This window comes from Pseudophryne corroboree, chromosome 3, assembly GCF_028390025.1.
Source record: "Pseudophryne corroboree isolate aPseCor3 chromosome 3, aPseCor3.hap2, whole genome shotgun sequence".
Classification (NCBI taxonomy): Eukaryota; Metazoa; Chordata; class Amphibia; order Anura; family Myobatrachidae; genus Pseudophryne; species Pseudophryne corroboree.
In genome coordinates, this window is record NC_086446.1 from 449,597,294 (window position 1) to 449,614,698 (window position 17,405).

The following is a 17,405-nucleotide window of genomic DNA, read 5'->3' on the forward strand; positions in this document are numbered from 1 at the left end:
TTTTGCTGGCAAGGGGCATGGCCACACAATAGTACCCCAATTCAAATTATGCCACACAGTAGTGCAACTTTATTCACAATTTATCATGCGATAGTGTCCCTTATTCACATTACATCACACAGTAGTACCACTTTACCTTATAAACGTTATGCCTCACAGTAGTGCCCCTCATTCATATAACATCATACTGAATTGCTTCTTATTCACATTACACCATACCATATTGCTCTTTATTCTTATTACACCACACCATATTGCTCCTTATTCACATCACACCACACCATATTGCTCTTTATTTTCATTACACCACACAATATTGCTCCTTATTCACATAACACCACACCATATTGCTCTTTATTCACATAAGACCACACAGTAGTGCCCTTTCTATACATTATGCCACACAGTAGAGCACCTTATACACATAATGCCACACATTGGTAATGCATTTATACACATAATACCACACAGTAATGCCCCTTACACATATGACACATATTATTGATGTCTTTATACACATAATGTCCCATACACAATTACACATACAGTATGACGCACATTATTAATGCCCTTATACACATATACACATAATGACATACATAGTTCCCTTTACACATATGGTACACATTATTAATGCCCTTATACACATAATTATTAGCAGTTTCTTATATAGCGCAGCATATTCCATTGCGCTTTACAATTAGAACAACAGTTATACAACAAAACTGGGCAAAGACAGACAGACATAGAGGTAGAACAATACCAGAAAGAATCCACAAGTACAGTATATAGCGCTCAGTGTTGTCTCACATAGATCAAATAGACAATGTATACTTAATGTCCAAATCAGGATCAGATCAGTCCCACAGATGAGAGAGTCCTTTCTTATAATCCTCTGCTTTCGTACCCACAGAAAATACTTCTATTCCCAGTAGTCGCTCAAGATGATATAGAATAAAAACAATACAAGATCATGGTGCAATACGTTCCAAACTTCTTTCAAACAATAGCAGATACAGATGTTAGGGATCCAATCCGTACCCCACTCACAGTATATAAGGTGTCTATCCGCACATAAAGGTATCTGTAACTGTGATACAGATGTGAAAACTCTTTGTCAGATTATGCGTACCGTACTCACTTCTCCACAAGCGGTGATCCTCACATCACGGTTTCTTTAGACGCTCCATAACATATCCCTCCTTATTTATTAAAGGAAATGAAATATGTGCTAATATAAAAAAGGATTTTATTAAAATTATAGGCAATTACCATACATGGATGACCTCAACTGATTGTGATGCTATCAACAGGTATAGCCGTCGGCCAAAAACAGCAATTCCATGTCTGAAGTTATAACATCAATTTCAGAGGGGAAAAACAATGATGGATATGCCTAACACTCTTCCTACGCGTTTCTACCCTCTAGGGGTCTTTGTCAAGGAACAAGAGTGCAAATTAAACAACCATATTTAAAGCCAAACACAGGAAATTGAAACAATTAGGTTTTCCATTCAGAAAACGGGTTGCCATGGCAACGCGTTTCCACATGTACCCAGCATTCCCCGTATTGACCATTACTACTTCCTCCTTTGGGTACAGACTCCTGGTAACTACACCAGCGAGTCTGTCCGCCCTTAGTTGCCGTCACGCGTTGCAATGGGAACCGCTCCCTGGACTAGGCCGCTCACCCGCCTCTGGTGAGCGTCATTTCCGCTCCCCGTCCCCATGGTAACCCGTCGCCATGGCAATGCGTGCGGCCGATTACACAAACAGCGCCATATACCGCTTGCAAACGGCTTAAAATAAGCCGCTACCCTGATGTGGCGAGAATACCATCCATGTGATGATATCCATTCGGCTAACTGGATACACAATCGACTAGATATTTATGAATACTCGGCACCTCATCTCCATGGCAACCGTCCTCATAAGCAGCATTTATACAAAAACATTCATAAAAAGGAGAACATTTAAAAAGACATTTAAAAACAACCTGGATACAGTACCTATAAGAACCACCTTAACTCGAATTCATGGTTTAGGCCATCTGGTGCCATGTTTGTAAATTAAAAATCCACTGCATCTCATTTTTAGCCAACCTATTATCTTTATTGTTATTACGCCACTGATCCCTTGTTAATTCAATACCCCAAAAGGCTACAATATGATTAGTGGAGCATCCATGGGTTTCCTTAAAGCGGAGTGAGAAGGGATGTGTGGCTAAACCCTTCCGGATATTCCGCACATGTTCGCTCCACCTAATTTTCAATGTCCTGCTTGTTTTTCCTATATATAGTTTATCACAAGAACATTGTATTGCATATACTGCATACTTACTGTTACAAGTCATAAACTGTTTAATTCGAAATTCTTTACCATTCCTATTAAACAGTACAAGTTTTCGTGTTTTTGAAGGGCAACTCTTACACATACTACATTCACCACATCTGTGAAAACCCTGGTTTCTCACAATGCCTCCTAGTGGTCTTTCCATATATGCACTGGTAGTTAATTTATGCTTCAGATTCGGTGCTCTTTTATATAAAAACTTGGGTTTATCTGGTAGGATTGATCTTAACACTGGATCCTTTTCGAACAGATGCCAGTTTTTATGGAACACCTTCTCTATCTGTTTGTGATATCCTGTAAATTCTGTAATAAAGGCCAAGTTGGGTTGCTTCTCTAATTCACCACTGTCCTGTCTAGTGCATAGCAACTTATCTCTGCTTCTGCAATTTTATCCAAAGATTTCTGCAAAGAAAGTGGTTTGTGCAAAGAGTCTGTACCCAAAGGAGGAAGTAGACAGACTCGCTGGTGTAGTTACCAGGAGTCTGTACTAGTGATGAGCGGGTTCGGTTCCTCGGAATCCGAACCCCCCCGAACTTCAGCCTTTTTACACGGATCCGAGGCAGACTCGGATCTTCCCGCCTTGCTCGGCTAACCCGAGCGCGCCCGAACGTCATCATCCCGCTGTCGGATTCTCGCGAGGCTCGGATTCTATCGCGAGACTCGGATTCTATATAAGGAGCCGCGCGTCGCCGCCATTTTCACACGTGCATTGAGATTGATAGGGAGAGGACGTGGCTGGCGTCCTCTCCGTTTAGACTAGAGTACTAGAGAGAGACACAAATTTTGGGGAGCATATTATTAGGAGGAGTACTACTTGCTGCTGATAGTGTGACCAGTGACCACCAGTTTAATTAATCCGTTCTCTGCCTGATAAAAAACGATACACAGTGTGACACAGTCACATACCATATCTGTGCTCAGCCCAGTGCGCTACATCATATGTAATACTGTATATCATTATCTGACTGTGCTGAGTGCTCACTGCTCACACAGCTTAATTGTGGGGGAGACTGGGGAGCAGTTATAGCAGGAGTACATATTTTAAGTACAGTGCACACTTTTGCTGCCAGAGTGCCACTGCCAGTGTGACTGACCACTGACCACCAGTATTGTGATTGTCTGCTGACCACCAGTATATTGTGATTGTCTGCCTGAAAAAGTTAAACACTCGTCGTGTGGTGTTTTTATAAACGCATTCTGCAGACAGTGTCCAGCAGGTCCGTCATTACATAATATATACCTGTCCGGCTGCATACTAGTGTGATATATATATATTTTAATTTTATCTCATTATCATCCAGTCTATATTAGCAGCAGACACAGTACGGTAGTCCACGGCTGTAGCTACCTCTGTGTCGGCAGTCGCTCGTCCATCCATAATTGTATACCACCTAACCGTGGGTTTTTTTTTTCTATCTTCTTGATACTAGTAGCTTACTTTAGGAGTCTGCAGTGCTGAGTCTGACAGACAGTGTCCAGCAGGTCCGTCATTACATAATATATACCTGTCCGGCTGCAGTACTAGTGTGATATATATATATTTTTTAATTTTATCTCATTATCATCCAGTCTATATTAGCAGCAGACACAGTACGGTAGTCCACGGCTGTAGCTACCTCTGTGTCGGCAGTCGCTCATCCATCCATAATTGTATACCACCTACCCGTGTTTTGTTTTGTTTTCTATCTTCTTGATACTAGTAGCTTACTTTAGGAGTCTGCAGTGCTGACAGACAGTGTCCAGCAGGTCCGTCATTACATAATATATACCTGTCCGGCTGCAGTACTAGTGTGATATATATATATATTTTAATTTTATCTCATTATCATCCAGTCTATATTAGCAGCAGACACAGTACGGTAGTCCACGGCTGTAGCTACCTCTGTGTCGGCAGTCGCTCGTCCATCCATAATTGTATACCACCTACCCGTGGTTTTTTTTTTTTCTATCTTCTTGATACTAGTAGCTTACTTTAGGAGTCTGCAGTGCTGACAGACAGTGTCCAGCAGGTTCATCATAACCTAATATATACCTGTCCGGCTGCAGTACTAGTGTGATATATATATATATTTTAATTTTATCTCATTATCATCCAGTCTATATTAGCAGCAGACACAGTACGGTAGTCCACGGCTGTAGCTACCTCTGTGTCGGCAGTCGCTCGTCCATCCATAATTGTATACCACCTACCCGTGGTTTTTTTTTTCTATCTTCTTGATACTAGTAGCTTACTTTAGGAGTCTGCAGTGCTGACAGACAGTGTCCAGCAGGTCCGTCATTACATAATATATACCTGTCCGGGTGCAGTACTAGTGTGATATATATATATATTTTAATTTTATCTCATTATCATCCAGTCTATATTAGCAGCAGACACAGTACGGTAGTCCACGGCTGTAGCTACCTCTGTGTCGGCAGTCGCTCGTCCATCCATAATTGTATACCACCTACCCGTGGTTTTTTTTTTCTATCTTCTTGATACTAGTAGCTTACTTTAGGAGTCTGCAGTGCTGACAGACAGTGTCCAGCAGGTCCGTCATTACATAATATATACCTGTCCGGCTGCAGTACTAGTGTGATATATATATATATTTTAATTTTATCTCATTATCATCCAGTCTATATTAGCAGCAGACACAGTACGGTAGTCCACGGCTGTAGCTACCTCTGTGTCGGCAGTCGCTCGTCATCCATAAGTATACTAGTATCCATCCATCTCCATTGTTTACCTGAGGTGCCTTTTAGTTGTGCCTATTAAAATATGGAGAACAAAAATGTTGAGGTTCCAAAAATAGGGAAAGATCAAGATCGACTTCCACCTCGTGCTGAAGCTGCTGCCACTAGTCATGGCCGAGACGATGAAATGCCAGCAACGTCGTCTGCCAAGGCCGATGCCCAATGTCATAGTACAGAGCATGTAAAATCCAAAACACCAAATATCAGTAAAAAAGGACTCCAAAATCTAAAATAAAATTGTCGGAGGAGAAGCGTAAACTTGCCAATATGCCATTTACCACACGGAGTGGCAAGGAATGGCTGAGGCCCTGGCCTATGTTCATGGCTAGTGGTTCAGCTTCACATGAGGATGGAAGCACTCAGCCTCTCGCTAGAAAAATGAAAAGACTCAAGCTGGCAAAAGCACAGCAAAGAACTGTGCGTTCTTCGAAATCCCAAATCCACAAGGAGAGTCCAATTGTGTCGGTTGCGATGCCTGACCTTCCCAACACTGGACGTGAAGAGCATGCGCCTTCCACCATTTGCACGCCCCCTGCAAGTGCTGGAAGGAGCACCCGCAGTCCAGTTCCTGATAGTCAGATTGAAGATGTCAGTGTTGAAGTACACCAGGATGAGGAGGATATGGGTGTTGCTGGCTCTGGGGAGGAAATTGACAAGGAGGATTCTGATGGTGAGGTGGTTTGTTTAAGTCAGGCACCCGGGGAGACACCTGTTGTCCGTGGGAGGAATATGGCCATTGACATGCCTGGTGAAAATACCAAAAAAATCAGCTCTTCGGTGTGGAAGTATTTCAACAGAAATGCGGACAACATTTGTCAAGCCGTGTGTTGCCTTTGTCAAGCTGTAATAAGTAGGGGTAAGGACGTTAACCACCTCGGAACATCCTCCCTTATACGTCACCTGCAGCGCATTCATAATAAGTCAGTGACAAGTTCAAAAACTTTGGGCGACAGCGGAAGCAGTCCACTGACCAGTAAATCCCTTCCTCTTGTAACCAAGCTCACGCAAACCACCCCACCAACTCCCTCAGTGTCAATTTCCTCCTTCCCCAGGAATGCCAATAGTCCTGCAGGCCATGTCACTGGCAATTCTGACGAGTCCTCTCCTGCCTGGGATTCCTCCGATGCATCCTTGCGTGTAACGCCTACTGCTGCTGGCGCTGCTGTTGTTGCTGCTGGGAGTCGATGGTCATCCCAGAGGGGAAGTCGGAAGACCACTTGTACTACTTCCAGTAAGCAATTGACTGTCCAACAGTCCTTTGCGAGGAAGATGAAATATCACAGCAGTCATCCTGTTGCAAAGCGGATAACTGAGGCCTTGACAACTATGTTGGTGTTAGACGTGCGTCCGGTATCTGCCGTTAGTTCACAGGGAACTAGACACTTTCTTGAGGTAGTGTGCCCCCGTTACCAAATACCATCTAGGTTCCACTTCTCTAGGCAGGCGATACCGAGAATGTACACGGACGTCAGAAAAAGACTCACCAGTGTCCTAAAAAATGCAGTTGTACCCAATGTCCACTTAACCACGGACATGTGGACAAGTGGAGCAGGGCAGGGTCAGGACTATATGACTGTGACAGCCCACTGGGTAGATGTATGGACTCCCGCCGCAAGAACAGCAGCGGCGGCACCAGTAGCAGCATCTCGCAAACGCCAACTCTTTCCTAGGCAGGCTACGCTTTGTATCACCGGTTTCCAGAATACGCACACAGCTGAAAACCTCTTACGGCAACTGAGGAAGATCATCGCGGAATGGCTTACCCCAATTGGACTCTCCTGTGGATTTGTGGCATCGGACAACGCCAGCAATATTGTGTGTGCATTAAATATGGGCAAATTCCAGCACGTCCCATGTTTTGCACATACCTTGAATTTGGTGGTGCAGAATTATTTAAAAAACGAGAGGGGCGTGCAAGAGATGCTGTCGGTGGCCAGAAGAATTGTGGGACACTTTCGGCGTACAGGCACCACGTACAGAAGACTGGAGCACCACCAAAAACGCCTGAACCTGCCCTGCCATCATCTGAAGCAAGAAGTGGTAACGAGGTGGAATTCAACCCTATATATGCTTCAGAGGTTGGAGGAGCAGCAAAAGGCCATTCAAGCCTATACAATTGAGCACGATATAGGAGGTGGAATGCACCTGTCCCAAGCGCAGTGGAGAATGATTTCAACGTTGTGCAAGGTTCTGCTGCCCTTTGAACTTGCCACACGTGAAGTCAGTTCAGACACTGCCAGCCTGAGTCAGGTCATTCCCCTCATCAGGCTTTTGCAGAAGAAGCTGGAGACATTAAAGGAGGAGCTAACACAGAGCGATTCCGCTAGGCATGTGGGACTTGTGGATGGAGCCCTTAATTCGCTTAACACGGATTCACGGGTGGTCAATCTGTTGAAATCAGAGCACTACATTTTGGCCACCGTGCTCGATCCTAGATTTAAAACCTACCTTGGATCTCTCTTTCCGGCACACACAAGTCTGCTGGGGTTCAAAGACCTGCTGGTGAGAAAATTGTCAAGTCAAGCGGAACGCGACCTGTCAACATCTCCTCCTTCACATTCTCCCGCAACTGGGGGTGCGAGGAAAAGGCTCAGAATTCCGAGCCCACCCGCTGGCGGTGATGCAGGGCAGTCTGGAGCGACTGCTGATGCTGACATCTGGTCCGGACTGAAGGACCTGCCAACGATTACGGATACGGACATGTCGTCTACTGGCACTGCATATGATTCTCTCCCCTTTGAAAGAATGGTGGAGGATTATATGAGTGACCGCATCCAAGTAGGCATGTCAGACAGTCCGTACTTATACTGGCAGGAAAAAGAGGCAATTTGGAGGCCCTTGCACAAACTGGCTTTATTCTACCTACGTTGCCCTCCCACAAGTGTGTACTCCGAAAGAGTGTTTAGTGCCGCCGCTCACCTTGTCAGCAATCGGCGTACGAGGTTACTTCCAGAAAATGTGGAGAAGATGATGTTCATTAAAATGAATTATAATCAATTCCTCCGTGGAGACATTGACCAGCAGCAATTGCCTCCACAAAGTACACAGGGAGCTTAGATGGTGGATTCCAGTGGAGACGAATTGATAATCTGTGAGGAGGGGGATGTACACGGTGATATATCGGAGGATGATGATGAGGTGGACATCTTGCCTCTGTAGAGCCAGTTTGTGCAATGAGAGATTAATTGCTTCTTTTTTGGTGGGGGTCCAAACCAACCCGTCATTTCAGTCACAGTCGTGTGGCAGACCCTGTCACTGAAATGATGGGTTGGTTAAAGTGTGCATGTCCTGTTTATACAACATAAGGGTGGGTGGAAGGGCCCAAGGACAATTCCATCTTGCACCTCTTTTTTCTTTCATTTTTCTTTGCGTCATGTGCTGTTTGGGGAGTATTTTTTTTAAGGGCCATCCTGCCTGACACTGCAGTGCCACTCCTAGATGGGCCAGGTGTTTGTGTCGGCCACTAGGGTCGCTTATCTTACTCACACAGCTACCTCATTGCGCCTCTTTTTTTCTTTGCGTCATGTGCTGTTTGGGGAGTGTTTTTTGGAAGGGCCATCCTGCGTGACACTGCAGTGCCACTCCTAGATGGGCCAGGTGTTTGTGTCGGCCACTAGGGTCGCTTATCTTACTCACACAGCTACCTCATTGCGCCTCTTTTTTTCTTTGCGTCATGTGCTGTTTGGGGAGTGTTTTTTGGAAGGGCCATCCTGCGTGACACTGCAGTGCCACTCCTAGATGGGCCAGGTGTTTGTGTCGGCCACTAGGGTCGCTTAGCTTACTCACACAGCTACCTCATTGCGCCTCTTTTTTTCTTTGCGTCATGTGCTGTTTGGGGAGTGTTTTTTGGAAGGGCCATCCTGCGTGACACTGCAGTGCCACTCCTAGATGGGCCAGGTGTTTGTGTCGGCCACTAGGGTCGCTTAGCTTAGTCATCCAGCGACCTTGGTGCAAATTTTAGGACTAAAAATAATATTGTGAGGTGTGAGGTGTGAGGTGTTCAGAATAGACTGAAAATGAGTGGAAATTATGGTTTTTGAGGTTAATAATACTTTGGGATCAAAATGACCCCCAAATTCTATGATTTAAGCTGTTTTTTAGTGTTTTTTGAAAAAAACACCCGAATCCAAAACACACCCGAATCCGACAAAAAAAATTCGGTGAGGTTTTGCCAAAACGCGGTCGAACCCAAAACACGGCCGCGGAACCGAACCCAAAACCAAAACACAAAACCCGAAAAATTTCAAGTGCACATCTCTAGTCTGTACCCAAAGGAGGAAGTAGTAATGATCAATACGTGGAATGCTGGGTACACGTGGAAACGCGTTGCCATGGCAACCCGTTTTCTGAATGGAAAACCTAATTGTTTCAATTTTCTGTGTTTGGCTTTAAATATGGTTGTTTAATTTGCACTCTTGTTCCTTGACAAAGACCCCTAGAGGGTAGAAACGCGTAGGAAGAGTGTTAGGCATATCCATCATTGTTTTTCCCCTCTGAAATTGATGTCATAACATCAGACAGGGAATTGCTGTTTTCGGCCGACGGCTATACCTGTTAATAGCATCACAATCAGTTGAGGTCATCCATGTATGGTAATTGCCTATAAATTTAATAAAATCTTTTTTTATATTAGCACATATTTCATTTCCTTTAATAAATGAGGAGGGATATGTTATGGAGCGTCTAAAGAAACCGTGATGTGAGGATCACCGCTTGTGGAGAAGTGAGTACGGTACGCATAATCTGACAAAGAGTTTTCACATCTGTATCACAGTTAAAGATACCTTTATGTGCGGATAGACACCTTATATACTGTGAGTGGGGTACGCATTGGATCCCTAACATCTGTATCTGCTATTGTTTGAAAGAAGTTTGGAACGTATTGCACCATGATCTTGTATTGTTTTTATTCTATATCATCTTGAGCGACTACTGGGAATAGAAGTCTTTTCTGTGGGAACGAAAGCAGAGGATTATAAAAAAGGACTCTCTCATCTGTGGGACTGATCTGATCCTGATTTGGACATTAAGTATACATTGTCTATTTGATCTATGTGAGACAACACTGAGCGCTATATACTTGTGGATTCTTTCTGGTATTGTATTTGTGTATAAGGGTGAAGTGGCCCTTTCATCCTCAAATGGCTGCATAGGTGTGTTTGTGCCTTGGGTAATTTATTATTTTGTTTATTTATGGAGGTAGGACACATATAGTGCCCTTTACATATTTGCCGCACATTATTATTGCATTTATACACATGAAACGCATAATGCCCCTTACACATATGCCGAACACTATTGCACAACCAAGCCACTCACACACACACACACACACACACACACACACACACACACACACACACACACACAGCCGTTTACACTGTGACCTCTGCCTGTGCTTGGATACAGATGTGTCCTCATAAATCTTGCCTCAATGCACCATGCAGCAGGAGATGCCTGGCGTGAGTCAACTGGCAGCTCTGCTAACGTCGGGTGCCTATTTTTGATGAAAATGCATCTTATTTGCATTGCGTTGTGACTAGAATGCACAAGCAGCTTCACATGATTAAACTGATATGCAGCATGCCTATATTCTGTGTGCGACTTTGGCTGTATCTGCATACAAAATGCTACACACAGAATATAGGCATGCTGCATATCATTTTAATCAGCAGAAGCTGATTGTGCCCCTAGGCATACCAGATGCCCTAGGCAATTGCATAGTTTGCCTGTGCCTAGGGCCGGCTCTGCCCGTGAGCAGGTATTACCTCTTCGTTTCCTGTTTATCTGTAGACTGATTTATTTTTCGAGTTTTTCTATGTACGGGGGAGATTGACTTGTTTTTGTGTGGCTGTAAGTGGAGCAATTCAATTGTTGGTGCCAATGGGCACAAATGTGTGGGCGCCCATATGTCTATTTGCACCCTCCAGATGTGCGGGCAGGCATATCTGAATCTGTGGTACTATAGTTTCGGTGCCCTAAACAGAAAATTAGGTGGGTTTAGGTGCTTTTGGGCATGACAAGCGCTTTAAAAAATGTGTGCCCAAAAACAAGTGAATAGCTCCTTCGGGCACTCATTACTTAGCGACACGCCAAAAACAATTTAATAACTCCCTTTATGTTTATTTTGTACTTTATCTGTTATTTTTTACCACTATCTCTCCCATGGGAGGATACCAGCCACCATAAAGCATATATAATAAGGGACAGTTCACCTGGCCCATCCATGGGACTATTTTTGAGAGGTAGCAAGGGAGCTCTGTTGTTTAATATGGTAGTGATGTACATGTGTGTGTATTCCAGCCGGATGGTGAAAAGGTAGTGGGAGAGATGATGAGTCCCAGGAAAATTTCTAGATACCCAGGAGTGGATTACAGTATCTGGTGTTTTATCACTGCTGTCACTGGGCAAGCCTGGCAAAGGTACAGCAGCCAGAGATGCACAGTTTCATATAGGCAGATGAGGAACAAAGGCGATAGCCACAGTGCATGTGCCACATGTTAGAGGGTCCTGTCTGTTATAAGTTACACAATATAATTGGCACTGACCTGATCCCAGGAAAGGAGAAGAGAAGGTTTGAGCACAGCAGGTACAGTAGCAGGGCGATGCCCTGAAGTCAGCAATACAGCAAGAGATGATATGACCGCCTACACAGGCTGATTGGTAGAAGCTGAGCACATTGTGAAGTCAGAGCTGTTATCTGATCTCTGCAACTGAGGTACAGATCAGGAACGGAGATGTTAGCAGCTACCAGTGTGTGAAGAAGACAGCAGGCAACTAATCAGTGCATACAACACTGACCCTTGGAATACAGATGATAGGAAGATGCTTTCATTTGGTACATCTGAATAAATATACATAGCAAAAAGCCACTGGCAGAGCGCTTCTCCTGATGGTGAGTGTGCAGTGGCATGAGACAGAGCACAGGCCAGGTGGATATCATAGCAGTCACTAGGCTCCAGAGATGGGAAGCCTCAACTGCAGAAGCAGCTGGCAAGCCGGAATCCAGTTTATAGGTCATGGATTTGCTCTCCAGAGTATCATGTACGGAAACAAAGGGGTTGGGTATGATATGTCGACAGTCAGAATGTCAACATTGATCGTCACTTCCAGGTCAGAACGCCAGTCCTCCTATATTACGCTAAGTATCTATTCCATATTCCTAACCCTACTCCATATCCCTAACTCTCCCTCCAGAAGTCTAACCCTAACCCTTCCTCCTGACAATTTGACAATTTTAACAATGTCGACATAACTGTCAACATTGTGCTGTCAACATTATTAATGTTGACATTGTCGACCTTTTAACAACATCGCAAACAAAGATATAACATTATTGTAACTATTCTCTCACAAGTAGTGTTGACATTAAAATGTTTTGCTCTTTTTGTCTAGGAATTTTCATGTATGGGTTGAAGCTTGGTTCACCAGAGATGATATTGGATCATTTTATGATGGGTGGCAAGTTTTGGATGCAACGCCACAAGAGAGAAGTGAAGGTTAGTTTACTAATAAATCAGAAAACAAAAAAGGTTGGAGTAGTCAAATTAATATTTATGAATAATAAGACACTTAGAAAAATGATGGTGTTTTATATATTTATCTATTACATGTGTTTTATTATTAATACATATTCATTGGTTTAACAACATTCCTGTCTAGTGCTTATTTCTGTAGATCAGGTGCAGTACCTCATTTTGGAAATAGTAGTTAGTCACATTTGGGCAGATGTATTAAGCCTGGAGAAGTGGTAAAGCAGCGATAAAGAAGTAATAAATGGAAGGTGATAATGCACCAGCCAATCAACTCCTAACTGTCTTTTTTTCAAACCCATAATGATTGGTTGGTACGTTATCCCATTACACTTATCACTGCTTTATCACTTCTTCAGGCTTAATACATCTGTCCCATTTGATACTGTACATAATTGAATTCTGTTTTTTTGTGTGTTTCGTTAGTAATATTTTATATTGTTAAATGTTATTATATTAGACTATTTTATCATGCAGTGCACCATTACGATAATGACTTGAGTCTTAGCTTAGTATGTGGTGCAAAAAAATGGTCATCCAGTGACTATAATATGGTAAGCATTCAACTTAAGGTCTGTTATTATAAGATTGGCCAGTATTTTTCTAATGTTAAGAATGTGTATATAAAGGCACCCACAGCACATAGATTGTAAAATGCTTAAGACACACATAATTTTATACAGAAAGTGTATGCAGGAAATATCCAAGCATATTGTGAAGTTTTATTACAAACACCAGAGCAGCACTGAGGTGCCATTTTGTCCTGTTTATAAGGGCTTGAGTATGCAGTATACTCCATAATACATGGGAAAAATGTTAGCAAGAAACATATGGACTGCAAGAAGCAGATCAGGATGGAGGTCTCATGAGGAGAATAATTTAAAAGGAGCATTGTATAATACGAAGTTACATGAATGCAAAAGTATGATTGTACAAATTGATGATGAAGAAATAGCAATGGCCATGCTTCAAACTTTAACACCAAAGATTGACTTCTTTGTTGCGTTAGAGGCAAACATAGCAAAGCTGACAATAGACACAGTGAAAGCAAAGCTATTGGGGTTTCAGGAACATGTACATTGTGAAATTAATGCTGAGATAACTGCTTTGCTTGCCAAACGTGAGAAATTCAGAAAATTTGAATTCAAGTCTTATAATTCTCACAACCTGGTCACAAAGCAATCAATTGTAAGCAGAGAAAAGTGAATCCTGTGCAGAGCCATAAATGAGATCAGTTGGTCCTGATCACAGATAACCACAGAAAGGACTCTTGGTATATTGAGTCAGGTGCAACAAGACATTTCAGCTGCATTGGGGAGTGGTTCTCCAAGTTAAATGAGTGTGACCCTATCATAATCAATGGAATTAGCAATCAAACATTGACAGCCACCAAAGTTGGGACAATTAAAGCTCCCATGAGAATTGGAACAAGAACAAAAGTCACAGAAATCCGAGATAAATTTTATCTACCATAGATGGAAACAAATCTTATTGTCATCAGTGTCCTAGAAAAAACGGGCCACAGAGTTTAGTTCACCAAGGGAATGGTTCATTGTGAGAAACTGAGGTGTACAATTAATGCTACAGGCACAAAATTGCTACAATTGTATGTCTTTGCTACATAGCACTGCTATGTAACAATGACAGCTGAGTCACAGTCATTCGAACTCTGGCATAGAAGATTTCATCATCTTGGATGTAACAGTGTTCCAAAGCCGCAGAACGGGATGGTCACAGGAATGTCAGTAACTAATACAGAGAAACCTGTGTGTGAAAGCTGCATATTTGGTAAACAGAGTCATTAACCATTTCCAAAGTCAACCAGTAGAGCCAAAGCACATCTTGAAATAGAACAGATATGTGTGGACCAGCGTAAGTAAAGTCTGTTTGTGGATACATATACTTTGTGCAGGGCCACAACTAAGGGGGCCTAAGGAGTCGCATGCCCTGGGCGGGGCCTGGTTTTGACGGGGTGCTGAGCAGGGCCCCACGAAATCCGTCCTTGGCTTCACGAGGCACCATTCCAACAGGTGTGGACTGCAGCACCTACATGTGATGTACAAACTAAGTGCACTGGCCGAGCATCTAGCATTGCTCAAATAGGCAAAAAAATCCCAAAACAGGTCAGGGTAACACTCCCTCACTGCCCTCGGCCTGGTTACCACTTCACATGGTCTGTGCTGCACTGACGTCATTATGCAGCACCTGCACCGGTCTTTCCCTTCTGTCCCAGCCTCCATACCACTGAGGCCACCTAGGAAGAGCAGGAATGTAGGAGGAGAACAACGGCACAAGCAGCAAGCTGCAGCACTACGCGCTCTGCACAATGACTGCAGAGACACATGAGGCACCTACAATCGAGAAGAAGAGAAGACTCCGAGTGACACTGACAGGCAGCAGCTTCCACTATCTCTGACAGGGAGACAGTGGTAAGCAACAGTGTATTTTTTCCTTATTTATTTCCATTCTAACTAAATCCTTACATAAAATTGGCTCATTTTTTAGTTTATTACTCTCCCATCTCTCGCCTCTCTCTCCCCCTCTCCCTCTCCTCTCTCCCTCTCTCACCTTGCCCTGGGTGCCAAAAATCCTAGTTTTGGCCCTGCTTTGTGACATTTATAGATGACTTCACAAGAATGACACACGTAGCCTTCATAAAGGAGAGACCTGAAGTAGCAAAGAAAACTGCACACTACAAAAGACTAGTAAAAAACCAAACAGGCTTCAGACTCAAAGTTATGGGATCTGATAACGGTGGAGAATATATAACAGAGAGGTAGAACAATGCTTGAGAAAACATGTAATAGAGCATCAGTTGACCATCGGCTTTGACGTCAGTTCACCTTTGAATCAGGTCCCATGTCTCACACCATGGGCAATATGTACTGTATCAAATTCCAACACAAGTGATACATGAAATAAATATATTGCCTTACTTTTATTTGGAATTAGGAACAAAACGTTTTGTAAGAAAAGTTTGGAAAAGAAAAAAAAAAGAAGAAACTGAGTAAGGGTGTGTTCCTAAAACAGAAATAGCAGAATTTTGATGTTTGTACTATTTTCATAAATGCAATTTTTGGGGTACATTTCCTGTCAACGTTTGACAGAAAATAAGAATTTACTTACCGATAATTCTATTTCTCGGAGTCCGTAGTGGATGCTGGGGTTCCTGAAAGGACCATGGGGAATAGCGGCTCCGCAGGAGACAGGGCACAAAAGTAAAGCTTTCCGATCAGGTGGTGTGCACTGGCTCCTCCCCCTATGACCCTCCTCCAAGCCAGTTAGGTACTGTGCCCGGACGAGCGTACACAATAAGGGAGGAATTTTGAATCCCGGGTAAGACTCATACCAGCCACACCAATCACACCGTACAACTTGTGATCTAAACCCAGTTAACAGTATGATAACAGCGGAGCCTCTGAAAAGATGGCTCACAACAATAATAACCCGATTTTTGTAACTATGTACAAGTATTGCAGATAATCCGCACTTGGGATGGGCGCCCAGCATCCACTACGGACTCCGAGAAATAGAATTATCGGTAAGTAAATTCTTATTTTCTCTATCGTCCTAGTGGATGCTGGGGTTCCTGAAAGGACCATGGGGATTATACCAAAGCTCCCAAACGGGCGGGAGAGTGCGGATGACTCTGCAGCACCGAATGAGAGAACTCCAGGTCCTCCTTAGCCAGGGTATCAAATTTGTAGAATTTAGCAAACGTGTTTGCCCCTGACCAAGTAGCTGCTCGGCAAAGTTGTAAAGCCGAGACCCCTCGGGCAGCCGCCCAAGATGAGCCCACCTTCCTTGTGGAATGGGCATTTACATATTTTGGCTGTGGCAGGCCTGCCACAGAATGTGCAAGCTGAATTGTATTACACATCCAACTAGCAATAGTCTGCTTAGAAGCAAGAGCACCCAGTTTGTTGGGTGCATACAGGATAACAGCAAGTCAGTTTTCCTGACTCCAGCCGTCCTGGAACATATTTTCAGGGCCCTGACAACATCTAGCAACTTGGAGTCCTCCAAGTCCCTAGTAGGTGCAAGGCACCACAATAAGCTGGTTCAGGTGAAACACTGACACCACCTTAGGGAGAGAACTGGGGACGAGTCCGCAGCTCTGCCCTGTCCGAATGGACAAACAGATATGGGCTTTTTTGAGAAAAAACCACCAATTTGACACTCGCCTGGTCCAGGCCAGGGCCAAGAGCATGGTCACTTTTCATGTGAGATGCTTCAAATCCACAGATTTGACTGGTTTTAAACCAATGTGATTTGAGGAATCCCAGAACTACGTTGAGATCCCACAGTGCCACTGGAGGCACAAAAGGGGGTTGTATATGCAATACTCCCTTGACAAACTTCTGGACTTCAGGAACTGAAGCCAATTCTTTCTGGAAGAAAATCGACAGGGCCGAAATTTGAACCTTAATGGACCCCAATTTGAGGCCCATAGACACTCCTGTTTGCAGGAAATGCAGGAAACGACCGAGTTGAAATTTCTTTGTGGGGCCTTCCTGGCCTCACACCACGCAACATATTTTCGCCACATGTGGTGATAATGTTGTGCGGTCACCTCCTTTCTGGCTTTGACCAGGGTAGGAATGACCTCTTCCGGAATGCCTTTTTCCCTTAGGATCCGGCTTTCCACCGCCATGCCGACAAACGCAGCTGCGGTAAGTCTTGGAACAGACATGGTACTTGCTGAAGCAAGTCCCTTCTTAGCGGCAGAGGCCATAAGACCTCTGTAAGCATCTCTTGAAGTTCCGGGTACCAAGTCCTTCTTGG

At 43.7% G+C, this 17,405-nt stretch overlaps 1 protein-coding gene across 1 annotated transcript in view; it reads left to right on the plus strand.

The window, feature by feature from the left end:
- The window catches only part of LOC135055930 (protein-glutamine gamma-glutamyltransferase 6-like), a 75,374-nt gene that overhangs the window by 37,824 nt on the left and 20,145 nt on the right, over positions 1-17,405 (plus strand). The window contains exon 7 of the mRNA XM_063960533.1: positions 12,484-12,587. Within this exon, the coding sequence (XP_063816603.1) occupies positions 12,484-12,587 (104 nt within the window). The remainder of the gene's footprint in view (positions 1-12,483; positions 12,588-17,405) is intronic.